This window comes from Mycteria americana, chromosome 2 (assembly GCF_035582795.1).
Source record: "Mycteria americana isolate JAX WOST 10 ecotype Jacksonville Zoo and Gardens chromosome 2, USCA_MyAme_1.0, whole genome shotgun sequence".
Lineage (NCBI taxonomy): Eukaryota > Metazoa > Chordata > Aves > Ciconiiformes > Ciconiidae > Mycteria > Mycteria americana.
The window spans coordinates 59,677,535-59,704,661 of NC_134366.1; the positions used below are offsets into that span (position 1 = coordinate 59,677,535).

The 27,127-nt window shown below is 40.2% G+C and overlaps 1 protein-coding gene across 8 annotated transcripts in view; it reads left to right on the forward strand.

Annotated features, from left to right (window-relative positions):
- COL15A1 (collagen type XV alpha 1 chain) overlaps positions 1-26,517 on the forward strand; it is a 159,698-nt gene extending 133,181 nt beyond the window's left edge. For 6 of the 8 annotated variants that reach the window (XM_075493599.1, XM_075493596.1, XM_075493598.1 and 3 more), the window contains 12 exons: positions 813-858; positions 4,938-5,027; positions 10,182-10,231; positions 11,999-12,109; positions 13,517-13,661; positions 18,259-18,323; positions 20,093-20,221; positions 20,389-20,448; positions 21,803-21,862; positions 22,797-22,982; positions 24,190-24,305; positions 24,636-26,516. In XM_075493599.1, the coding sequence (XP_075349714.1) occupies positions 813-858; positions 4,938-5,027; positions 10,182-10,231; positions 11,999-12,109; positions 13,517-13,661; positions 18,259-18,323; positions 20,093-20,221; positions 20,389-20,448; positions 21,803-21,862; positions 22,797-22,982; positions 24,190-24,305; positions 24,636-24,852 (1,275 nt within the window). In that variant the 3' untranslated portion in view covers positions 24,853-26,516. Of the gene's footprint in view, positions 1-812; positions 859-4,937; positions 5,028-10,181; positions 10,232-11,998; positions 12,110-13,516; positions 13,662-18,258; positions 18,324-20,092; positions 20,222-20,388; positions 20,449-21,802; positions 21,863-22,796; positions 22,983-24,189; positions 24,306-24,635 lie in introns of all 8 variants that reach the window. The other 2 variants (XM_075493597.1, XM_075493601.1) reach the window with 2 other exon arrangements.
- The last annotated feature ends 610 nt before the right edge of the window (positions 26,518-27,127 follow it).

Genomic DNA, 27,127 nt, shown 5'->3' on the forward strand with positions numbered 1-27,127 from the left:
GCTGTACATGCCTACATAAATGAATATCGATAAAGAACTACAGACTGAACCCCACAAGTTTTCCTCATGTGAACTGAACTTCTGAAGTTAATGGAGCAATCCATGTGAGTAAGACTTCTAAGAGCTAATACTACAGGATTAGCCAGATGCAGCACCTTCAATTTTTTTTCATACATTGTTTAGATTCATATAAATAGTACTAGCTAGTACTAAGATCTGTTCATTTCCAAGCACTGTGCCACATTTTAATTCCTGCACTGTCCCTGTTTTGAAGACAGGTAGTAGAGGTAAGTAGCATGCCCACCGTTACAGGTGGCTGGTGTCAGAACGGAATAGACTAGAATAGCTTCTGCCTCCCAGTTGTGGTCTCAATGCATCTGGAGCATAGGTCAACATCAGACAGTAGGCATAGCCATGATCTGATGAAAAATTTACAAACACAGTCTGTTATTTTACAGTCAAAAATAAAATCCTGCTTTCAAATGCAGTGATGTAAATTCAGAATTATTCTTGGAGAATGAGTTTTCTGATGCTTCACTGGCATGACTGAGAGTAAGATTTGCTGATGCTTTAAAAATGCATGTTGTTATCCTCTTGCTGAAAGCATGTTGCATGTTAAAGAGAGCAAAATCCTGAAAAAAGCTTGATCAGCTAATACTAGGACCTTGTCAAACTGGACATAATCCCAGAGCGTTGTTGTAATATTTACCATGATAGCATGCAAATTTTCCAGGCTTTTCAGTCACACCAAGTAATGCACTTCCATTGGTTAATGTGTATGGACAATTTTTAATAAATTTCTTTGTCTGTAGGTGAGCACTCCTTACCCTGGAAATCAAGAAGCTCTTAATGTCCATGGTGAGTAATTATTTTCTTGTACTTTGGTTTAAATAAGCTTTTCTTGTTTTTTCTTAGTTAAGGTCTTTTTGCTTTTTCTTGGCTATTGCACAACTGGGTTTGGCAGGGGGGAGGGAAGGTCTCATTTCTTTTTCTAGTGAAACTGTAAGATCATTATCTTGGCCCAATCCCAACATGTAGGCCAAAGAACAAATGAGCCTTGGTCTGCACTTTGAAGACTAAGATTTCTAAATTGGGCAGTGCAACACAGTTTCTGCAAGATCTAACCTTAGAAGTCCTCTGTCAGAGCAGAGGTGTCACACATGGCTGTGCCAAATCATTACTCTCTGCTCTGGCAATGTTCCTAAGATGCAAATTCTGAAGTCTACCTGATACTAGATCCTACCAAGCAACCAGGTGGTCTCATTCCTCCAGTGTTTGACTGATGGTGTCAAAACCACTTCCCTTCTCTAAGTGACTGATACCAAAATAACTGAGCTTGTAATCAGAGCTCCCATCCTTTTGCTTGAAAGAAAATTATCACAGGCAGGGTCAACACATACTGGCTGCTGGAGTCCCAGAGAATATTGCTGAGGGAAAGAAACAAGATAGTAACAGTTCTTTCTGTGAGGGGGTGAGTTTTCTGCCGAGACAGAAGAAATGTTTCTCATCCCCTCCTTCACTAGGAAGGTGAGGCCTGTTGAAAAGAAAGTAATTTCTGGGGTTCGGGAGTAGCTAGGACAAAAACTGGACAGGCAGACAAAGAAGGAAGTAAGACTAATGGGGAAGAAGGTTGAAAAACTCCATACCTGAGGACCCTGGGGAAATTGGCACAAGGCTGGAGAAGTTTTGTTAGTTTTCACTCCTTTCAATTGAAGGGGGTTTCAGGACAATAGAGGGTCAAATTTGTGGGGTACAATGATGCCCTGAGCTTTCTTTCTGTATCCTTACTGCTGAATGACTGACTCACCTGTTACAAGTGAAAGCCTAAGTCTTGTTCTTGGCAAACTGTCCACATTTCATCAGGGATATGTCCATATAATTAAGTCCATGGAGCCTAGGCTGTCCAGTGCTGCTCCTAAATTCAAAGGCTCCCAATTGCTTGTCTCCTTCTGCACACAGGGACTCCATAAGATTTATCTGTCCATATTTTTGTTTTTAATAAGGAATCCATGATCTAGCAGAATAAATACTCACAGAGAGCGCAAAGTTCTTGGTTCAAGGCATTTTCCTTTCATTCTAAGAGTTGACTCCAAGCTGATAAAGGACATTCTGCTCTTTTTAGACTTTCAGCCTAGGTAAAAGCTTGAAAGTGAGAATTTTGACTATGACAATTTTGTTTAAAACTTGTCGGTTTTATTCAATTAATCATTATAGTTTCTTTTCTCTAAATGCATACTGATTCTCAACTCAAACAGTAAATCCTGAAGTCACTCCAGCATGCACCCCTTCTTTCTTTGGTTTAATGAGGAAAATTCACCATTTACATACAGTTTTCATCCCATTTTAAGATTATTGTAATGGTCTGACTGTTCCATTCTTGAGCTAGTACTCCACCAGATAAGCACAAAGTGGTCACTTACTGTGTGCATCAGGCATTAAAATTAACGCGAGCCTGCACCTGTGGTTCAGCGCTTTTTTCCTTCCTCAAAGACATGCTCCAAGGATGGATTCAGTTACATGCAGAGGGAAACAGGTAGCAATTCTGTGCCAAAAAAAGATGCTGAATGCTGATTGAAATAGTGCTGCCTTGACCAAATTGTGTGGAAGTCCTTCAGTTCCAAGGGTAGCAAAAGTTCTGTGACAGTTTTGCCCCTTTAGAGCTTGGAGCTGGAAAAAAAGTTGGGACATTAAAACAAAGTCCCAGAGCATCCACAGGGAGCAACCGGCAGTTTTCTTATGATCTCGTAGTACACAATGGAGAAGGAGGTCTTCTCAAGATCACAGAGGAAATAAAGTCAGTGATCTTCCTCCTTTTATTTAACTACTTATAATAAAAATGTATTCCTGCCTATTTATTATACATTCAGAGTAATTTTGTGGAAAAAAGCAGTAGTGCAGCCTCTAACATACAACTGGAACCTGTTTCCCAGTTCCCATGTTCCTGGGAATTAAATCACTGTTCCCATCACTGTGCAAAGGAGTCTGGAGAGTTTACAGTTTAATCCAATAAATCAGAGCCTGCATGGCAAAAACAGTGCATGCAAAACAAGTTGAATACTGCAGCAGTAGTATACGTCATCTCAGCTCCAAATGCTGGGGCTTGGGGATGTTTCTGGAGGAAGAGGTGGCTATCTGGGGACCAGTTCTCTCGTGTGGTCCAGAGAGTAGGCAGTGGTCTGGTATCAGCAACTGGAACAGCTCCTCTCCCTCAGCAATGACTGAGACACTTGGAAAGACCAGGCCACCTTGATCTAAATGGAAAAAGAAAGGAAGGGAAGGAAAAGAGTACAAGGGATCAGGATAAGGGGCAAGAGTGGACATAGTAAGTGGTAAAGGAAGATATCTTGAAGAAGAGAAAGTCAAAGCTTGCTCGTATAAGCTCTATATTGGTCTCAATATTTTAAGATGACCTAAAATACTAATGACTGGACTGGAAATCTGCCTGAAAAATAACTCTGAAGATGTCACAGCTGGACAGTTTGGATTCAGCTGACAACTAGGAAAACTGTCTAACTGCACATCTGTGAGATTGTGTGATTGGCCTCAGTGCAACATAAAATGAGGCCCCACTGTTCTGTCAATAGGCATTTGAACATGGGCTCACAGCTGGAGGCTGAGTGACCAGACACATCATGGGGAGACCCATGGGAGTATGACCAGCTTTCACCTCTCATGGCTGAAAGACAAAAGAGAAGGGCAGAGAGGAACTGTCTGGAAACTTCTGTTGTAACATGGGGCTCTGAAAGGGAAGGAATCTGTCTAATTCTTCTGTATTTATAGCCTTTCTGCACAACTAGAAGAAGGAAAAATGCTGTAACTATTTTTCAAACTAAGGCTTTCTTACCAATAAAGTCTCACTTATAAGTGGCACCAGGTCATGGAGCATGGACTGGGTAGCCAAACAAGAGACTGTTTCTGTACTTGCCCTAGTGAAATTCACAATTGTAGTCACATCAGGTTAGAAAAGAGCCAGTGTTCTTAGTGATCCACTGACTCCCAGCATAGATCACAACTGAACACAGAGGCTGAAGATATCATGGGAAGGGAACCATTAAAAATTACTTTAAGAGATGTGTCTTGTACCTGCTTGTTATTGTACTTCAGCACCCTTCCTGCTCATAACTCAGAATAGGACCACCTCACCTTAAACTTGAAAAGGCATTTTTACCTGAAGGAAGTGGCTATAAGATGTTAACTGTGGCAGAATGATGTTATTTTACATGAATGTTGCAAAGATATTAACAATCACTCAGGCAGAACAAAGAGAGAAATCAGACCTATGAAGTCTAAATACTCAGGGGTCATTTTACCCAGATATTTTATAGGATAAGGTTACCATGAAAGTTGAATAACACCTGGAAAAATAGAAGGTTTATCCAGATGTATTTGGATGCAATTCTAACCTTAGCTCACCTGGATGGAAAATTATGCTAAAAGCATTTCTGTTCTCAGAGAACATTTTCTTCATTATTAATGCTTTTATGACATGAAGGAGCAATAAACAATAACATTTCTGACACTCACAATTGCAGATATTATCATTTATTGGTTTGTTTGGGAGTCTGGACATAGTAGTAGATGTGGTATCAAATGCAGAGCCATAACTCAAGAAATGTTTCTACACTTGCCCCAGTGAAATTCACAAATGCAGTGAGAACAGGTTTGTTCAGAGGGTCTTAGGCTAGGTGGTTAGGGAAGGGAGAGTGAAGGATTGACTTGTAAGAGAGAGACTGTCTTGCACATGTTGGGGTTGATAAGAGAGGACAATCAGGCAGCCATTCAATGTTCATGAGGAGAGTGAGACAAGCACATAGGGATTGGAGCCACATGCCCCACATGTATGAAAAAGTCTGCTCTCACTTTCAGTGGTTTGGTTGTCACTGCTATAGTCTCTGCTCTTTGCAAATTCTCATGAATTTGTGGTGCTTTTATGGCAGGTGCTAAAGCAAACAGAGATTCCTGGGGGCTACACAGTTCAGCGGACTTAAAAGGAGAAAAGGGAGACAGAGGTGCTCCAGGACCACCAGGTATACTAATTCTCATATGTCATTGACATCCTTTAAAGGAATACATGTTCAACTTAAGCATTTCAACAAAGTACTTTGATACTTATCCTTGCAGCCTTACCTGCCAACTGACTTATACCTGGGTTCAAGGACACACAGAACTGACACACAGAATGACAAAGTCCATAATGTTATCAAAAATGTCTTCTGAAAAGAAGTATCTGTACTGCACATTTGTGAGTACTATGAATGTGTTAAGTACAAGAACAGATATTGAAATGTAACTGGCTGGTCAGAGATTTTTTGAAATCTTAGAAGGACATCATGTCCACTTCCTGAGATATCATTTTGTTGTCAGTCTTATTGAGCCAATTGGGCTAAAACCCAGTGCTTCCCATTTCAGGGTAACACATCTCTGCATTCTGAGGTCATGGCAGTCATTTGCTGGTGGCAGTCCCACTTCCAGCAGGAGGTGGAACTAGATGATCTCCATTTCAACCAACTTTTAATATTCTATGCTTTATTTGTGATAATCGTAAAAAGTCTGTGTGAACCAAAAATACCAATTCACTGGTGGTAGGAGCATCACAACAGATGTTCCTCACCAAAGATTTACTGTTCTGTATCAAAAAGTTGATACACATTGCTAATTCTTACAGATTCAAAAATAGTTACAGAAACAAGCATCTATTTGAAAAGACTGCTAATACAAACTCTTTCTTTTCTATATATTTTTTGAAATCTCATATACTGAGATAAGGCTTTGGTCAGTGCCAGAAATCATTTGAAATAGAAGAAGCAGTATATCAAATTAATGTTGCTATACCATTTTTATAATCTTTGTCCTCTGATGTGTTGATAATAAATACAAAACTACATCTATATGGATATTTCTGTCTTTGTTCCAAAGACACAGTTCTGTTGACTGAACATGATATTTTGGTTATTTTTAAGGACATCTGTTTGTTCTAATAAAATCTGTTTTCTTGTCTTGTCCTCATTAATTTTTATTCTGATCAATATCCAGTGCCTTAAAATAAGTGGTTAGTGCTTCCTAGTCATCAGTAAACTTGTAAAAAGAAGAAGCAAGAAGTATTCCTAAACAGAAATTAAGAAAATTTTCTCTTCTGTGCTGATTTATCCACCATGAACATGTTTGTTCCCTCCCAGGTTCTGTATTTAATGCAAATTAATGTCCTACAAGTATTCTTGCCTATACCTGATGATTTCAGGTGCTTCAAAAGGACAGGATTATGAGAGGATTATACTTCTGATCTTGTTGTAAAACTGCAGCTGGTGAAGGATGGTGAAAATAGAACAAGAATTCTGGTTAAACTGAAAACTGAATTCACCTTTCTCCTAAAATAACAGAGATTTATTTGTTTGCCAACTGAATCCAAATAGATTGACTAGCCTCAATATTTTGTGAAGTTAAAATACATTAACTAAGACCAATTCTGCTGCTGTTCTAAAAAATATTCCTGTTTGGTTCTTGCTAGTTGAGGTAGTTGCTAAAATATTCTTTCATACAAACCAAGTCTCTAGGTCTCACAGATATCCACATAATCTTTGACAGTGAAAATTCACAAGCCAGAAGTTGCAGGGTAGTGGAACATGATTAAAGTACAGGAATTTTTCAAAACCTTCTCTGAGGGACAGATGGCTGAAGCTCCTTCCACTACAATATCCGTTGAGTTCCAGCAATCAGAAAAGCTTTCTGAACTATGGTACTTGTCCACACAGTGGATTTTTTTTCCTTTTCACAAAATGTCTCCTCTCCAACCTTACAAACAGGCTCTATTAATTGCAAAATTATAGATTATATTGCAAGATTATATTGCAAAAATATATTTTTACATCTACCATGCAAAAATATGAAGCCAACACAAGAAGTGGTTAAACAGCAAGGCCGCACTTTATTTAGCTACTCTGTATAGAGGCAGGTGTAGTAAGTATCCAGAGCATAGGTGCTATGTTCCAACCACATGTGGAACGCTCCAGCACAACCACGGTGTTTCTGGCTGGAGGAGCACAGTCTGGAGCCTTGTAAGAAAACACATTTAGAAATAAAGGAGGAGGCTTCACTGTATCATAGTCCCAGACCCAATTGCCTAAGGCTGAAGATCTGCTAATCGAAAATGCAGTGTTTATTGCAGTGTGCTGCCCCTTGACCATAGTCAACTCCTTTCCTTCCTGTGGGTCATTCCCCAAAAGGCCAACCTGGCATTCTGGACAAGTTTTCACACTCATCCAAATCTACCCTTTGGCCTGTTTGTTTGTCCTGACACCTTCTTTTCTGTATGAAGAAGAAGTTTCACCATTTTCTCTGTGAATCCTGGAAGGAATGGAGCTAAAGGAAAATCAGTGAGGTTGAGCAAGATGGCTTCTTGCTGGGCAAGCATTAATTCTGGTAATAAGTGAGTTCTGTTGCTCCAGGGGCTGTTAATTTCTAGATCAGATCCCAGATCTGAAAACAGTGTAGCTTCCCATTTTCTAAAAGAAAGGTCACCAAAGTTCTGTGACTTTATGATTGTTGGGAAGGCATGATTTTGCCATTGATTATGTACAAGCAAAGTGCTGTTATTCTGTTTCAGTAACAGCTGAAAACAAATTGAAATGACAATGTCTGGTCTACCAGCAGAAGCCACACAACAAAGTATGTTTCCCTCTGGCTAGTGTTAAGATCCCTAAAGGTCCTGACAAAAATTGCCTACCAGCCCTCCACTGAACGACTACAGGAGAGGACTGAACCATTGAGAAGCCATGTCAGGCAAAATTCTCTGGCTGTGTATACTAGTGAACTAAACACACCCAGATAATGCTCTCATGCTTCAGGAGTGAGGAGGACAGTTTAGCTGTATGGATGGAAGCTCTGCCACTTTACCTCAGGGCTGAGGAACTGGTCTAATACACTTTACCTAGCAGTATAGGTAAAGCCTACTGGTTCTCTACCAGAGATTTTTGACTTCCACTTTGAGTGGTGACTTCCTTCTTCCTCATAGAATCATAGAATCATTAAGGCTGGAAAAGACCTCTAGGATCATCAAGTCCAACTGTCAACCCAACACCTCCATGCCTACTAAACCATGTCCTGAAGTGCCACGCCTACATGTTTTTTGAACTCCTCCAGGGATGGTGACTCCACCACCTCTCTGGGCAGCCTGTTCCAACGCTTGACCACCCTTTCAGTAAAGAAATTTTTCCTAATATCCAAGCTAAACCTCTCCTGGTGCAACTTGAGGCCATTTCCTCTCGTCCTATCACTAGTTACTTGGGAGAAGAGACCGACACCCACCTTGCTACAACCTCCTTTCAGGTAGTTGTAGAGAGCGATAAGGTCTCCCCTCAGCCTCCTTTTCTCCAGGATAAACAACCCCAGTTCCCTCAGCTGCTCCTCATAAGACTTGTGCTCTAGACCCTTCACCAGCTTCGTTGCCCTTCTCTGGACATGCTCCAGCAACTCAATGTCCCTCTTGTAGTGAGGGGCCCAAAACTGAACACAGTATTTGATGTGTGGCCTCACCAGTGCTGAGTACAGGGGCACGATCACTTCCCTACTCCTGCTGGCCACACTATTCCTGATACAAGCCAGCATGCTTGGCTTTCTTGGCCACCTGGGCACACTGCCAGCTCATATTCAGGCAGCTGTCAACCAGCACCCCCAGGTCCTTTTCTGCCAGGCAGCTTTCCAGCCACTCTTCCCCAAGCCTGTAGCGTTGCATGGGGTTGTTGTGACCCAAGTGCAGGACCTGACACTTAGCCTTGTTGAACCTCATACAATTGGCCTAGGCCCATCAATCCAGCCTGTCCAGATCCCTTTGCAGAGCCTTCCTACCCTCAAGCAGATAGACACTCCCACCCAATTTGGTGTCATCTGCAAACTTACTGAGGGCACACTTGATCCCCTTGTGCAGATCATTGATAAAGATATTAAACAAGACTGGCCCCAAAAACTGAGCCCTGGGGAACACCGCTTGTGACCATCCGCCAACTGGATTTAACTCCTTTCACAACAATTCTCTGGGCTTGGCCATCCAGCCAGTTTTTTACCCAGCGAAGAGTACACCCGCCTAAGCCATGAGCCGCCAGCTTCTCCAAGAGAATGCTGGAGAAGAATCTCATGTACCTTGCCCAGGCCTAGTCTGCTTGCTGGTCATCCTAGAAAGACCTCAGATATTGCCCAGTGTAGAGATTAATACTAAGCAACATCTGAGAAGGACTATTCCATTCCACCTGCCTGTTCCCCATCCCCTCACATGGACCAAGCAAATCACTGCAGCGAGCTATAATTGGCAGGGCTGGAATAAAATCTAAATAGCTGCCATAGTGGGAATACATTTCTGTCCCAGAGTACAGATATATACAATGTCTACTTGACTTAATTGTATCTGAGATAGCATACTGAGATCTGAGTCCTGTGGCTGGCATAGGGTTGGACCCAAAGATCTCAAAAATTAATCAGAATGCATTGTAAGAAAATGCATCAAGCTGTTATGGGCAGCTGTAAAACAGTCTTTTTTCCAAGTGTATGCCAAACAGAGAATATTTGAAGGCTTTTTAGACTTTTTGTGCTGGCTCAACAGCTTTGGCTGACCACCATTGGCAGACAACACAACACAGGTGGTATAAGCATTGATACTGGTATTGGTTTTTGTTGGAGAAAAATGTCAAGGACAGATTATTCTATGATCAGCAGCACAGCAGTAACACTGGTTCTTTGTCTTGTCAGTTATGGTACTGTCTTTGCATGAAAGATAACGCAACTACCGATTGGCCACCCCACTCCTGGCAAAACATATGGAAAGCTTTTCTTCTACCTTGGTTTCCATCAAAGGGGTTAATTTGGATGCTTCTCTTTCACCCTCTGCCCAGCTGCCGTTTTTCCAGAAAACTGGGAATTTTTCATCTTTGAGCCTTCTTTGCTTTCAAATGTGTCTGAAATTCACAATCAGATTCAGAAGTTATTAAGGCAGAGGGGTGACAGACAAGATAGGGCATGTAAGCCTTGCTTTGTAAGGAAAACAAACTAAAAATATATGTTAGATTTAAAGGTTAATGTTATTATTGTAAATTATTTTCATTTAAACTCCTAAACCAGTAATATCCAAAGCAGTGCTTTTAAAAAGAAAATTACAGATAATGATTGTACTTTATTGTATTTTCTTCATTTTTCAGGTCCACCTCTACCTCCATCATATTTCAGCCACTTTATTAATAGCATAAAGGTAATTATATCCCATTTGTGTTTGAGTTCTGTTAAGCTTTTTTTAAAGTGTACTTTACTATAAATTAAGCATAAAATGGTATAGCATGATGAAATATACAAAAGAGCATCAGCAATTACAAATGATATTAATTTCTTAAATTCCAGCTGCATAGACAAGTTTATTACAAGTATAGAGATAGTAGATGTCAGTAGTATACTTTTGAAAAAAGTTTATTACTGAGGCTTTTTACCTCCCTGGTGGTATGAAAGTGAGTCATAATTCACTGTTACATAACATAAGTTGGTATAAATTATCTGCCATAAATGAATGCTTTTGTTTCCATGCCAGCTCAGGTAAGAGACAGCCATTACCTAAAGGGCTTCTAGAAAAATTTAGCAACAATTAACCCATGGTGGGGAAAAAAAATCACTTCTGTGTAATACTATTTATCTTTTAGGCACGCTGAATAAAATAAGTTAAAGTGATGGAAACTACTTTTCCTGGAATCTCTTACAAGAAAGTACACCCATACCTTGATGTGTTTGGTCTCTCTCTGTTCCATTATTCTCCTGACTGCTTCAAGTGACAAAATTGAATACCAACACCATACTATTTTAAATATTTTTAAGTGAACAAGGCTCTTTATCAGTAGAAGATCTGAAAAAAATTGAATAAAGTTATCGTTTTATGATGCCACCAAAAGCAGTGTACTGTCAGTTTCCTTGAAGGACTCAGTGCCATCTGGTTTTCAGATTTTGTTTCTGCTTGGCTGACTGCACCTAAGTTATTCCTATGACTTAAAGTGCCCCATCCGTGTATGGCAGAGCTGATATGACTTCTTTGATCTTATTGAGTAGTGTCTGTAGCTTTACAGCTTTAGCTACAAAGAACTCATTTTTCATCTAAGTCCTTCACCTCTTCAAAATGGCATGCCATACAGAAAGCTTTATAGTCCTATTTACTGGGAATCTAAAAAGAGGAAAAGTCAGAGGAGGACCTATACATACCTATCTCTACTGCAGCTGCCTACCATTCTTGCTTTGCCCTTTGCCTCTTCTATTCACAGGTTTATTTCTCAGAAAGGTGAAACAAAGTAGACTAAAAAAAGTTGAAGGAAAAAAAACAGCAGACAAACAGAAGGAAATAATGTGAGGAGGAACCTACAATTGCTGTGGCTCATTTTGCACAGCAAGATAATGACCTAGTATTTAAATGCTTCTTCTTACCTCTGTCCCCCAAACTGACTGATTTTCAACAATCAAGGACAGGAGAAGAGATGCAGTTCAAAGTGTCTGCAATTTTGTGTGGTGTCTCTTCTGTTATCCTGGTACACACCCCTGCACTTCTCTCTCATCCTACGCACAGTAAGCTTCACTTTGCCACATACTTTCAAATATCTGTCCATTCCACGTCAATCTTGCTTTGCTTTTTCCTTAATGAAGGAAAAAAGCAGAAAGCCGGGCTTTTACGCTTCCTCCGACTTTCTCTTTGCCTCCAGAACAAGGTTTGCTGGGTAGAATAGCAGGAAACAGCAATCAAGGCATTTTCTCTGCCTCTACCTAACCCCACCTTCCCCTAGCCCCTGCCCTGAGAGAGCCTTGTAGCCTCAATAGAGAAAGCATTCCTTTTCGTTCCATATCACTGAAGAAGGAAGCAATGTCAAAAAGATTTTAAGCAGATGCTTTTCTTTATTAAGCTCAGAGACTTCATGTAACTTTAAAAGATCAGTGCACAGAGTTCTGATCTCACTTCAGCTCAATGGTTTAAAATATATTCTCTTTAAAGGGTGAAAAAGGAGACAACGGAGTCACTGGTGTAAAAGGAGAAAAAGGAGAACCAAATGGAGGTTTTTTTCTGACAGGACCTCCTGGACCGCCTGGAAGACCAGGATTAGTTGTAAGTCACGCAAGTTGTAGAATATTTGTGGGTACCCATTATTTTAATTTAGAAGGCACTAAAAAGAGACAAACATAAAGATGATGCTAAGGACTATATAAAAACTCATATGCTAACCATTAGGTGAATACGAGAGAGTTGCATTAGGCGTAAACACAGACACTCACTGTTGTGCATAGAATTAATTTGCTATGAAAAATTGATGTAATGTTATGCTCAGCTGTCTAATACAACTACATCAGTATGTAGATTCATGCTATTAATAGCATTACAAATCAAGGCAGTATATATAACTTGTGACGCTACTACTTATATACCCATAAAGGCCAAAATAGGCTATATAAAGTTAGACAGAGACTGACTTGAAAATTATTGGCCGTCTAAATAATTAATCTTATTTTCTATTCCAGTAAACCAAAAACATGAATGAAAAGTCCAATATGTACCCGTCTGGATTGTTCCTATAAAATTCAGCCACTGTCTAATCTCTACCTAGTTGTTTTATCTTCTGGTAATTGCCACCACAGCTGCTTTGGAATCAAATGCACTATTTCTTTGGAAACTAGTTTATCCCTGGGATCTGGCAAAAAATGTGTGCATTGCATTACTCTCTTGTCATGTTCTGTGCCAAGGAGCATGAATGATGCCAAGGGTCAGAGCTGAGGATGAAGTGTTAGGTTAGCAAGCCCATCTTCAAAAATCCCCCTGGTGATTTTTGAAAACCATCTCCCTGTTTACAAACTGTTTCACTGGCAAGAAGGAGTTGGATGGCACAGGTGAGATCCATCAGAGACTGAGCTCTCCTAGTCCAGGGTGCAAAAACTGTTCCATGTATGCAGGCCAGTTTGAGCAAGCCCTCCTCATTCAGGCTGAGGACACACTGCTAAACTGGAAACATAAGAGTTGTAGCCTTTTTAATCTGGAAGACTGGCAGCTGGAGAGCTTAAGGGATATGAGCTGGCATCTGATCACAGGAGGGAGAAGACAACATTTGTCATGAGACATACACCCTGCATAAACACACTTTATGTTAAAGCTTTCCACCATGTACCTTCAGACAAACTCTTATCTTATAAGCACATCAAAGTGAGTAGTCTCAGCATGAGCAGAGTTGAGATCCAGGACTTCGAGAGTACTGTCAAGAGTTTTGCAGATATCAGCTACTCAGGAATAGGCACGAGAACTTTCAGAAAGCTTTCTGAAACTTAAATTCTTGAATTGAGTTTAGTGTATGGTCAAATTTTTAATTTTCCATTAATATCCATGCCTCCTTGAAGAAAATTACGTACAGACTCATGTCTAAACAGTGCTGTGGTGGCAGGCCTTCAGAAAATGTTGTCCTCAGAGATGAAGGCCCTGCAGCAGTGCAACGGATACATTCAAAGAGATAATTTTTATCACTGATAGGGACCAAAAGGGGATTCAGTTGTCGGACCCAGAGGACCTCCAGGGTTACCTGGCCTACCTGGCTTACCAGGTTACGGAAAAATTGGACCTCCTGGCCCACCTGGCCCACCAGGCCCACCAGGACCCCCTGCAATATATGGCTCAGGTGAGAGGGTGTGATTTTGCTTTTCACTGTATATGCAAGTGCATAGGCACACACCCACACCCCCACACAGACTGCCACTTCCTTTGCATACCTGTTCTTCCATCTGCCCACCCACTCTGCTCACCTGAATCAGGTTGCTCCCCTCTCTCCTCCTGCCCTCCTGGGGGGTGAGTTGGAACCAGGAGCACAAAAGGGACAATTTCTCTGCAAACTCTTTTCACTGACTAGTGCCATGGGAGCACTATTGCATGAAAAATCTTACTGTGGCTCTCACTGCAAGGAAGTCTACATAACAGAGACAGGCTGCCTTGAGAGCTTTGCAAAATCTATCAAATTGAGCAGTTGGCTAAATTTGGGAAGATGTAATGTGGGCCAAGATGCTCTTCTTGTGGTGCATGGAGTTAAATCCAGTTGGCAGCCAGTCACAAGTGGTGTTCCCCAGGGCTCAGTATTGGGGCCAGTCTTGTTTAATATCTTTATCAATGATCTGCACAAGGGGATCAAGTGTGCCCTCAGTAAGTTTGCAGACAACACCAAGTTGGGCAGGAGTGTCGATCTGCTTGAGGGTAGGAGGGCTCCACAGAGGGATCTGGACAGGCTGGATTGATGGGCCTAGGCCAATTGTATAAGGTTCAACAAGGCTAAGTGTCAGGTCCTGCACTTGGATCACAACAACGCCATGCAACGCTACAGGCTTGGGGAAGAGTGGCTGGAAAGCTGCCTGGCAGAGAAGGACCTGGGCGTGTTGGTTGACAGCTGCCTGAATATGAGCCAGCAGTGTGCCCAGGTGGCCAAGAAAGCCAACAGCATCCTGGCTTGTATCAGGGATAGTGTGGCCAGCAGGAGTAGGGAAGTGATCGTGCCCCTGTACTCAGCACTGGTGAGGCCGCACCTCGAATACTGTGTTCTGTTTTGGGCCCCTCACTACAAGAGAGACATTGAGGTGCTGGAGTGCATCCAAAGAAGGGCAACGAAGATGGTGAAGGGTCTAGAGAACAAGTCTTATGAGGAACATATGAGGGAACTGGGGTTGTTTATCCTGGAGAAAAGGAGGCTGAGGGGAGACCTTATTGCTCTCTACAACTGCCTGAAAGGAGGTTGTAGCAAGGTGGGTGTCGGTCTCTTCTCCCAAGTAACAAGTGATAGGATGAGAGGAAACAGCCTCAAGTTGCGCCAGGAGAGGTTTAGTTTGGATATTAGGAAAAATTTCTTTACTGAAAGGGTGGTCAAGCGTTGGAACAGGCTGCCCAGAGAGGTGGTTGAGTCACCATCCCTGGAGGTATTTAAAAGACTTGTAGATGTGGCACTTAGGGACATGGTGTAGTGGTGGACTTGGCATTGCTAGGTTAACGGTTGGACTAGATGATCCTAGAGGTCTTTTCCAACCTTAATGATTCTATGATTCTATGATATAAAGGTAGTACCCACAGTAGAGTTTAGGTCTAGAATGAAACTGCTGGAGAAATGCTTCTAAAAACTAGTTGTTATGCAAATGCTGAACAGAAACAAAACTTTGGGAGGGTTGGTTACTGTACCTTTAATGATATTCAACTTATTGGAGTAGAAATGGAGTAAAATGTGCTACAAATAGTCACATCAGGGGAGGAACTTTGCAAATAAAGTCACACTGGAGCTTCAGGTGGATTATCTCAAACTTGCATCAAAGGGAATACATGGCTATAAACCAAGTGTCACAGTTCAAGACATTTGTGCTTTTGACCCGTCTTGGGTCACAGGTCTGCTAGTGACAAGCCTCATACTGTTAATGTCCAGCCCTTAGACTAGGTTCTGGTGGATGGGTTCTTGGGCTCCTCTGACATTATTCGACAGGTCTGCCTGAGCAAGTGACTGTGATTCCTCCCTCTAGGAACTGTGACCAGCATGGGAATCCAGCCAGGTAAAACCAGAGCAAAGCATTCCTTAATCTCAGCTGAAGATGGCAGAAAGGGAATTGTTAACCAAATAGAGAGGCTATAATGCAGATCTGTCCTGCCTAAAGTTTGGGCAGGTCTCACTAATACAGATCTCCATTTCTGAGAACTAACGATCCGTATGTTTCCCTGCAAGACCTGTGCCTCCAGTATGCTAGTTTGGGGAGCAGACCTCTCTGTGTCCAATTTGTTCTCTCCGGGTATTTCTTGAACCTGGTCAGACTGGTTTCTACAGTTGCCCAGGGACAAGGTGAGACTTCCAATCTGTCATCCAGTAAATATTATTATTTGAGTGTCTATCAGAAGTGTTCATCCTCTGAAGAATATTTGAGAAAGAAGAAATCCTTAATATGTTCAATGTTGGAACATAGGCCCGTACCTGAATTAGCCCCGATCATAACAATATGGACAGATCCTCAGCATCCATAAAGTCCATAAAGGCCTTCAGGCCTTTTCCTGTGTAATTTATATTAAGCACTTCTGAACATCAGCTAAGAGACACAGTCAGACAAAACAAATTATTATTAGTACTCCATCCCTATACTTTCACTTACCCTCTCTGCCACTAGTCTTCATCATCCTCCTACACATTTTCCTCTTTGCTTTGTAAGAAGCTTCTTTAAGCAGCACACTGATAGATGTCCATTTTACTAAATGTTATGAACAACAGATGTTTATTTATTTCCTGTCTTCAAGGCACAGTTATCTCTGTTAAAGCTCTTACGGTAATATGGGGCTCACACACTGTAATATGGGGAAAGAGGAATGGCTTATCTGCAGATAAATAGCTCTGAACACTTCTGAGAACTGAACCCCTTTCCCTTGCCATTGACATGAAGGAACTGCTCTGGAGGATCCTTGTAAATGCTTCAGAGCAGAGATTCTTCAATTTGTAAAAGGTGATTTCAAAGCTCCTCCAGGTTTCAGAAAAAACAAACATTTTTGAACATTAGAACTTGCTTTATTGGTGCATAACTGCAGCCTCCTAATTCAAGAGTCACAGATCAGTAAAAAGCAAGCTCTGGAATGCAGCAGTGCTCTCGGGGTTAGCCTGTACTGACTCTTCAATGGTTCAAACTATATTTTTAAAATGTGTCTTACAATCCTTTATTCAGACTATCAAACTACTTCAGAGTGGAAAGATACAATAAAAGAGAAGATAGTCAGTACTCTTTCTTCACTGAATGTATTTTTGGGGGTGGAGGGGAATCTATAGCTCCACTTCCACTGAAGATCACTGTGATCCTGATTCCTTTGAAAATTATGAAGGCAGAAGGTACACTCCTTTAGCTTATCTTCTGTTACTCTCCTTCAGTCCGTTTAGTAGCTGTATTCAGTAAACTGTGGATGAGTGGGCTTCGGTTATTGTGGGGAGGGCGACCAGATGTGCTCACCAAAATTTCTCCAAAGAGTGGTTTCAGCGAATATTCCTACGTTACTCTGTTTCTCCTTCACTTTTGAAGATCAATTCTGTCCATATTTGGGATTATAGCACTATTTGCATAGCTAAGAGCAGCTGAACAACTGTGTGCAGCTGTGTAGGAATTGGGGAGTGGTTAGGAGCTGAACCTTGCAGTTCTTTGTGCATGTTTCATACTCCAGATTCATCAGCATGCTATGACGTGCTAGACTTCCCCATGCTCAGACAGTTTGACAACTATCCACCAACTAATAGATCTCTTTCTTCCATGCCATACTAGCTCTCATCATGCCTTTCTGTTCCTAATCAGATTTCTTACTGAGCCTTTTATATGCCCCCCCAGCAGTATAATAGTGTACTCTCCTGGATACCCCTGGAACTGCTTGGTTGCCCCCACTTTGCGTCTCTCTTCTCCTCTACAGAAGGAGTTTCTACTTATGGTTATACAAGATCTGCCCAGATCTCAGCTACAGAGCCCTGCGGGGACACACCATGATGCTCAGCAGGGTCTGTGTGTAGAAGCTCATTCTTCTAAACAGCTTCAAAGTTCCATTATCATGATATGCATTTGCGTGAGATGCTTGTTTTCAGTCTTCCATATCTTTCCTTCTTTCCGTCCTTAAAAGAAAGGAGTTTTTACTCCAGAGTACAGGGACTTTCAGCTCAAGGTGAAGAAATTCAGTTTTGGAGTAGACAGGTACTAGGTGCTAGATGTTGTGGACTGCAGTCTGAGAAGTTCAAGTTCATACCACTGGAGAATTCTTTGTTGCCTTGAAACATAATCTGAGTTTACACTTGTGAATTATCTAAGGAAAAGTTCATTTTTGTTTACTTTTAGAGCAAAAGATATAATGACTCCCTCAAAGGCTATATGGGTAGGAGCTAAAAGTTCTTCCTCTTCCATATGCACGTCATTAGCAGATAGCAGAAGAGCATTCTGGTCAATTTAAGTGGATCTGGTTCTTCAATTGCAGAGTATCTACAACAGATTGCAATCTTTTGATCTTAACCTCCCAAATAACAGAGAAAAGACTAAGCTTCACCATTGCTTTTAAAAAAATCCTTAGAATGCATTTTCTTAATTGGCTTGAACACAGCTATTCAGAACTTGACTATGTAAGGCCTATGGCTATTTAAAGCTCCCACTACTCCTAGACACTACCACTAAGTCCTTTCTTTATGTCACTCACCTTCTCTCTCAAAAAAGGTGACTTTCAACATGTATTGTATGCTTGTTTTATTTTAGCAGCCGCAATGCCTGGGCCACCAGGTCCTCCTGGAGAGCCAGGGTCACCTGCAACCAGGAATCTGGTAAGACAGCAAAATAAGGAAGTTTGCCATTGAAACCTTGCTTCAAATCTTTTGGTGGTCTATGGTAGCACTGAAAGGGAAGGGAAAGCTCTGACCTGTGTTTTTATTTATTAGAATGTTTTCTGGTTTTCTGAACCTCATAATTTTTCAGCAGGGAATCCATATAGCTGAGAAAAGTGACGAGATGAGAAGTCTGCCCATTGCCTTGTTAGTAACAGCCTGTTGAAACAAATGCAAAGATTGATGGCATGCTAAAGTAATGGAAAGATGCCTATTCCATGTTCAAAGCAATGTCTCTGAAAGAGTGTGGCCACTTAACATGCTGAGATACTAGAATAACTACTGAATGTCCAGTTTCCATGAAAAAAACACTTTACATTACTGGATTAAAACCTAGTAATATAGGTCATTTGGTTCTACAAAGAGAACTGTAGATTTCCCTAGCAAATCTAAAAATTGTTGTGCCAGAGAATACATATAAATTTAATTGTTTCCTTTTATTACTGCATGAATCAAATCAGAATTGTATCCCAGATATCCATGCAGTAAAAATGACAGCTAAGACTTCTGTGTTATTAATTTCTAAATTAAACATTCGTAGTTTCTGGAAAAAAAAAAAAAATTATTCAAGCTAGCAGAGGGGGTTCATTGCCATTTTTTCCTTTTCCACATTCTCACGTTATGATAGAAAAGCAAATTTGCTGGATATCTTTGGCAATCATTTGAGAATGGACTAATAAACAAGCAGACTTTCAGATCATCTACGTCATATCAAATGAACTAACAATAATCTGTGTGTAAGTTTCTTAATGCCTTCTCACCATAGTGTCATACCTCTGCTAACTGCCTGTTCTCATAGAAATCCAGGACCTGACAATGATTACAGATCAGGGGAGAAACAAATGTTCAAAGACTGGTGCCCCAAGGTAGAGGACTGTAGTTACAGGCTGGCAGCTACTGTCTTAGATATGAGATTCAAGCCTACTTAGGTCAAACCCAGCATTAAAAAACAATATGCAAATCTATAGTAGGGTCTGCATGATTCATAAGCATTAATATGCCTTCTGACACTGAAGAAATGAGAAAGAAATGACACTCAAGTGTCCAGAAATTACACTCTCAAGAAACTTGCCCCTGATTTTACACTACCTGCAATTATCAAACAGAGTGTAGAAGCAATCCATCTTAGAGAGGACTGTGTTCTTATCTTCAGGTGACAAAGACAGAGGTAATAGGTGCAATGTCCATATCTGACAGGCATCATTTTAAGCCTCCTGATGATCTATAAAAGAGAAATTGAAAAATACTTGCTGTGTAAACTAGCGGCATCTGGAAACATAAAGAAAGGGATGGAAGAAAACACCCTTAAAGAAAAGAGAGCACAACAACACTAAGAAAAATATAACAGAAGCAAATGTATTTAGAATTGTGTGTGACGTTTATAAGCCTTATCAAATCTCTTCTGAACTCTGCCATTTTGATCTATTATGCTAAACTGTAGAGACGCAATGACCTTTACTCTGTGCAAAATTAACTATTGGTGTAGTTCTACTACAATCCACAGGATGATGATGCTGGTATGACAAAGTAGCAAGATATTTATGTTACTGAAGCTTTTTGTATGAAATCATGTAAAACTGACTTTATGACTATTTTCCGCTGAAGAAGCCTTGACATTTATATGCTCAAATGAGACTTCAATTTAACAATTTAACTTGCAAAATGTTTTCTGTGTCTGATGAAGTGTGTTTCATTTTCTAACTCGCCAGGTTACGACATTCCAAAACATTGAGGGTATGTTGGAAAAAGTTCATTTGGTAGCAGAAGGTACACTAATCTATCTGAGTGAAACCAGTGAGGTTTTTATCCGTGTTCGAAATGGATGGAGAAAATTGCAGGTACTATTGCACTACATCCTAATCCTTTCCAACTCCCCTACTCAAAATGGAGTTGTCGCAGATATTTTTTACAGGGGTGGAGAAGCATGGGTGCAAAGATTCCTTCTTTTAGTTCAGAAGTTCCTGGTGATATGGTTTTGTTTGCTTTTCCTTTTGGGTTCTTTCAGCTTGGTGAGCTAATTCCTATCCCTGCTGACAGCCTTCCTCCTCCAGCCATATCAAGCCATGTAAGTACAAAATATTGGACTGTGAAAAACTGAGCCTAAATGTGCAAAAACAGGCGATACACTTCGCAGAAGTTACAGGCAGATCCCTGCATAATATGATATTCCATTGAGACTTGTTAGTTCAAAATAAGCATCCTACCACTACATAAGCTTGCAAATTGGTTCGTACTGGCTAGTCATCTGTTTCCATTGTCTTCTGAGACTCCAAACACTACACAGACAAAGCAGCAGCTACAAAAATCAGAACAAAGCAGGCTGCCTACAAAAAAAAATCCCACAATATTCTGTTTCGTAACACTGAAGTCAGTCATATCAAGCCCTGGTCCCTTTCAAGGAAACTCAGAAAAGTGTTTCTGAACAGCAGGTTTTCTTTAAAAGATTATAGTCTTGTATTCAGGGTACATAATCATCACTTGCATGTAGCTTATCCCATGGTGTGCTGAGGGTCTATTCTAAAGCCTCAATTGTTAGTTTCTACCTGACCCCATTCTACAAGTTATTGTACCAACCTGCAGGGGAACATACTGTCTTGTCCCAAAAAATCACAGGAAGATGAAAACCAAGAAGTGGTGAAGGGTATAGAGAACAGTCTCATTGATGACAGGTTAATTGATCTGACTGCTGAGATAACGAAAGGGCAAGAGAGTGCTAGGAAGGAGCAGCAAGAAGGAAGATGGCCAGAAAGAAATAAAAAAAATTAGAGCAGGTCAGAGAGAAGTGCACTTAGCACACTGGGAAAATGTCTAGACCTCATGTTATAAGAAATTGTCTGCATCCTCCAGCTGACACCACATGAGTTTCCCAACTGGTACAGTCAGTGGCTTGTTACTCATACCCATAACTAGAGAAGAAAACTTTGCTGTTCCTGAAAGAGTTCTGAAGATCATCGACCTTCTGGTCTCTATGTGCCAATTGTTTAGGAAAGGGAATGACCGAGGCCTTGAGAAATATTCCTACCCGCTACCTTTTCTGTTTCCACATCCTCCTTACACTTTCAGTTTTAATTTTCCTGAACTGGTCTTCTGCTCCTGCCAACAGCAGGCTGCTTCCATGCAGGACTCCAGGTGCAATCCAGCGCTGACACCAGCTCTGGCAGAGCACTGTGGAATGGGTACACTCGGGTCTAGCAAAGCAACTCTGGCCAGGACAGCTTTCAAACACATGTGACACACCAAATTGATGATATGTAGATAAAGTATTCTGGCTACACAGTTTGGGTCTATTTTTGAGAGGTAGAACAGTTTCAGATTCTCCAGTGTTCAATGTTTGCTTTATTTAGAAAATTATTGAGTGTCTAAAATTCTGATCCGAGTAACATGTTTAACATATCTGTTTGTATGTGTTAAAATAACAGGGATTTCAGTCTCTTCCAGCGCTGAGTCCAATATCAAATATGAACAATGGAAAACCAGCAGTAAGTATGAGATCTGTATGGCAACTGCATAGCTGTGGTTTGAAACATGACAGTTTGCATCTTGAGGGAGATTTGTGATATTTCCTCTTCAAATTCACAGATTTTACTTTAGAAATTTACAAATACACTTCTTTAACTGGTTTAGACATCTCAGAGACAATTTTAAATTTTTTCCTCCAGATCAATTTTCATCATTCTAGGTCCTTTCCCATCTCAAAGAAAAAAAAAATCCTGATTCTGAGTTAGGAATACCTCTTCACTTAGTGATTGTACCTACAACACACAGTAATTTTTAAGTTAACAATAGTGTTACAATTAAATCATTAAAATATTCATTAGAATATTTTCTATCTTCATGGCGCTTCTTGTTTTAGATAGACACTTTAGAATCTAAGCCTTCATTTAAAATACTTTAAAATATTTACTCAAAGAAAGCAAGGTAACCAAGTTATATCTAAAAAAAGAAACAAAAAAACCCCAAAACCCCAAAAATGTGGATTAGTTCTTGCATCTGTACTGTTTGACTTAAGCATGCTACTTCTTGTATTTGACAACAGTGAATTTTTAAATGGTATATGCTCACTTCTTACTACTTATTTCCATGCTTGTAGGATTTGGGATTTTGTTTGTGTGATAACTCAAAGACTTCTGCTTAAAAATATTAGCTGCTTTTAAAAGAATTTTATTTTTTAGGAGTATATAATCTTCATGGTTTCCTTAATGTTCAAAGATAAATAGGTATTTCTGCCATGGGTCTCATAGCTTTAAGAAATGTAATGTTATGGCACCAAGTAACTTTCATACCTGGTATGGAAGGTACTGTGCTTTCTTGTGCTGGCAGGAGGAGGGGGGATCTAGTTTGTTTCCAATATATGTCTTTCTAGTGTTATAAACTTAAAAAAAAACAGTGGCTTTTCTTCTTTTTTTTCTCCAGCTGCATCTTGTGGCTTTAAACTTGCCATTTTCTGGTGACATGCGAGCAGATTTTCAGTGTTTTCAACAGGCCCAACTAGCAGGTTTGACATCTACCTATAGAGCCTTCCTCTCATCACATTTGCAAGATTTGGCCACAGTTGTCAGAAAAACAGACCGATACCATTTACCAATAGTCAATCTTAAGGTAAAAATGAGTGCTTAGTACTTGTTATATTAGGATACGCTGTAGGTGTCCCAAAATCTTGGAAAATGGCAAAAGCAGAAAGTTTCAACCCAAACTGCATTTTATAAAGAAGCAGCTTTGCTTCATGTTTCAGACTCAGGTTCAGGAAACAAAAAAGTAGTGGTAAAGTAGAAAGTTACAGACTGTCTCACATTTCCTTTGCATTTTCACGGGTTGCTTTTTTCAATATCCTAAGGCTAATGGTAGAAATAAAGCTATGAGAATAGCCAACTTCGAGCAGACTGCTGACAAAGCAACAGTATGATGTTTGGCTTTCTGGATAGTCTTTCTATCAGCAGAGAATGTGCATCCTCATTTCTCAAAGAAAGATAGCTATTATGTTCTACCTTCTAGTATGATCACAGAGTATAGTAGGCTAAAATGTCTATTTTTGTCATTTCTAAAGATAAAGGCAAATTCCGTGCTTAGGAGTGATGCTGGATTTACCCCAATGAAAGTGAGAGGGGAGTCTAGAGCATGAGTCATTTTGTGGTCTCACATAACCTGACAGACTCTAAAACTGAGGAAAACAAACCATGTCTCTGTAGTATTGGCTGGCTCCCAGAACAAACAGCCAAAGAAACCTACAGGAATAACACATGATGCTTGGAACATGCTGAACGGATGCTGCTCTGAAGTGCATGCAAATACAAAGTCTTGGAGATAAATTTGTAAAGACAATATTGTTTCAACTTAGACTGGAAAACTCAAAAGCAGTTTGAGAGGTAGCCTGATGCAAAGCTTTTGCCTTGAAGATTTGCAACACTTTTCACAAAATTGTGACCTCAACAGAAGTTCCAATACAAATTATCTCTATATTTTCTCTACAGCTACAGTAGTTATAAGCAATTTTTCAAACAACTCCTTAGACAGTTAGGAGGAAAAGTACAGTGGAAATGGAGATGATCAAGCTGAATATTTGGAGTGACAATAGAACAGAGATGCAACTGTGAGGCCAAGGTGTGGATCAGAGAGCTATTAGCATAGAGATGATAGATGAAACAAGTTTGTTCAGGAGCATCATGCAGAAACTGATGTGAAAGCTGGAGTCATAAGTGTTCTTAAATACAGATAAGATTTTAGATGTATAGGTAAGTCTATAAAAGTCAGGTATGATGTGGATTTGGGATTTGTTTTGTTTGTAAAAGTGGCTTTGAAATTTTAACAGGGAGACATACTTTTCAATAACTGGGAATCTATATTTAACGGAAATGGTGGACAATTCAACATTCATGTTCCAATATACTCCTTTGATGGGAGGAACGTCATGACTGATCCATCTTGGTGAGTTTACATTACCATTTATAAGTTTTACATGACATTTATTTTTACCGGATAGTACAAGTAGCAATATCTTGGCCTACTAGAAATGTGATAAAAATTTCTCCCTTTCCTTGTGTCATCTTTCTTTTCCATTTCTGATAGCCTATGAACAGGGTATCAGGTTGTGTTCTTATTTTCTTCCTCTCCTTTCTATCTTCATCTTTCCCTACCCACTGTTTGCTTCAAGCAGAAGGAAAGCAGAAATACAGGTTACCACACATACAGGTGTGCAGTTGAATAAAGCAAAAAAGATACTTTTTCAGGAAATAACTGCTTAACATTACCTTTCAGGCCTCAAAAAGTAATATGGCACGGTTCAACTGCAAATGGGATCCGACTGGTTAGCAACTACTGTGAAGCCTGGCACACAGCTGATATGGGAGCTATGGGACAAGCATCACCGCTGAAGATGGGGAAACTTCTTGATCAGAAAGTTTATAGCTGTAGTAATCAGTTTATTGTTCTCTGTATTGAAAACAGTTTCGTATCTGATCCCCAAGGAAAATAATTCACCTGTTGCACATAGGAATATTCCATTTTATGACAGCTGACACTGAAATTTCATTTGTAATGATGTAAATATTTTCTTTTTTGTAATTGCACATTTCAGGAAAAAATAGCCAAAGAAAACATACCTCAACACAAACCGCATTCCAGTTAGGTGGAACATCAGTGCACATGCGGCTGACTTAAAGCCCTTCCTTCCACTTGAACCCCAACACGGTTCACAGTTTACCAACAATTAACTCAACAGCCCCTTGTCTTTCTGGCTGAGCTGAAGATCACTTAAGGGCACGAGTCAAGTGTGTTCTATGAGGAAGATCCAGTAGCCTGTCTCATAAGCAGTATGGCTCAGCAAGGCTGCTGCTTCTTCACAGCTGAGAAGCTGCATGCTCTATGCTCTTCTTTTCAGTTGCATAGATTTTGAATACCCAAGGCACTATTCATATATATGTATATATACATACTATCCCTGAGCAAATAATGGGAGGCTGTTACATCTTACAGGGCTAGAATTGTCAAAAAGCTTTAAGAACAAAGGTGCTCACCTCCTTTGAGTTTCAGTGGAAGCTGAGTACGTAACTCCTGTAAGCTTGTACGGATTGCAGCCTGGTGCTTACACATAAATTTAGCAGCTTCCACACCTTCAGCTTTTTTCTTTGCAGATTCTAGGCATAGGGCTTTATGCAGGAGGAGTGAATTTCACCTAGACAAAATCTCGTCCTTATTTTGGTGCTATTGTTACCAGGAAACCTGGAGCAATGTTAATAGAAAACATCCTGTTTTACTGGTAGAACTGTGCAAAGTAAATGCAGACAAACAAATCTGACCTTTATTTATTTCATTGCGTATTAGAGGAAGTCATTTCCTGTTGTGGCAGACTGCTGAATGAAAGATGTCTGTCACGGTTTCTTTAAAATAGGTTCTAGACATTGTTATCCCACTAAGTTATATGTAAAGTGATTTTCCTTTTTTGTGAATTTACCTTTCTGGCATTCACATAATTAAAGAATTGTTAATATAAAATAACAACAGCAATGATAGGAATGATCAGTAAATGCTAATATTCTTCACAAACAGTATCACCATAACATCTGAAGTCTTTTGCCTATAAATTTTGTCTACTGCATACTATAAACAACATATTTACTTATATTTTATCAGGCAGTAACTATAGAGGTCAAACTCCACATTATCATTTTTTAAGATTTAATCTAGAGTCTCTGTTGGAAATACATGTTCATTTGGTGACAAATAGAGTATTAAATTACTAGATAGCTACCTTCAAAAGACAAAAGCAAATCGCACTGTACTAAAGTGATATAATTATATAACATAATATTGTGAAATCCAGCTTTATTTTTCCAATTTACTATAAAAGCTTATATTCCAGGGTCAGCTGAATCATATCTTCTTTTTTGCTTGGAAAAGTCATGACTCCATTATTACAACATGGTAATGAGGCAAAACCAGTTTATATTACATTTAAAATGTACATAACATAACAATTCACTGCACTCATTTATAGTCCATTTCCCTAAAATGCTGAACACTCTTGTGAAATGCCAAATTCCTTCAGTTTACACAGTTGGAAGAGTTGTTTATGTACAGCAGGGTTTCACTCTGAGTCACAGAAGGTTCAAGGGGGAAAATAAAGTGCTTTTACATGCTTCCAGCAGGAACCATCTACCTTTAATCCTTTGTTGGCAGACACTCAGCTCTGCCAAGTCATGGCTAGCAGCGTTTATGCTTGCAGCCAGTCATCACCCAGTCATCACCGTCAGTTCTTGCTCTTCCACTCCTGAGCTAGAACCAGCAGTCAGGGAGCTGGCTATTTCTTTGCCTAGAATTGCAGTGACAAAGGGGGGGGGGGAGATGGGATCACACAGAAGAGCTGTGTGAAGGGGGAGGAGAGAAGACTAAAAACAACATGCAGTTTTTAGGAGATACTGAACTAGTGTTTAGGTCGGGCCCAGCAAAAATGCATCCAGTATTCTGTTTGTGCTGATCCTTTCACAGGGCTAACCTCTCTCTGTATCCTGAATAGCTTCCAGAGCTTAGCACGGAAGTGAAATGGTTAGGCGCCATCAGTGAGATGCCAAAGAACTCTCAATGGTTGCTTCCCACCTCTAACATTAATCTGCAGGCTACAGATTTATTGCACACCCTTCAACTTAATACAGAGCATGAACCATGCATCATCTGGGCTGCTGTGGTGCTGACTTCACATGCTGTGCTCACATGCCAGCAAGGGAGCTAGCTTACCAGAAAATGGCATGAGA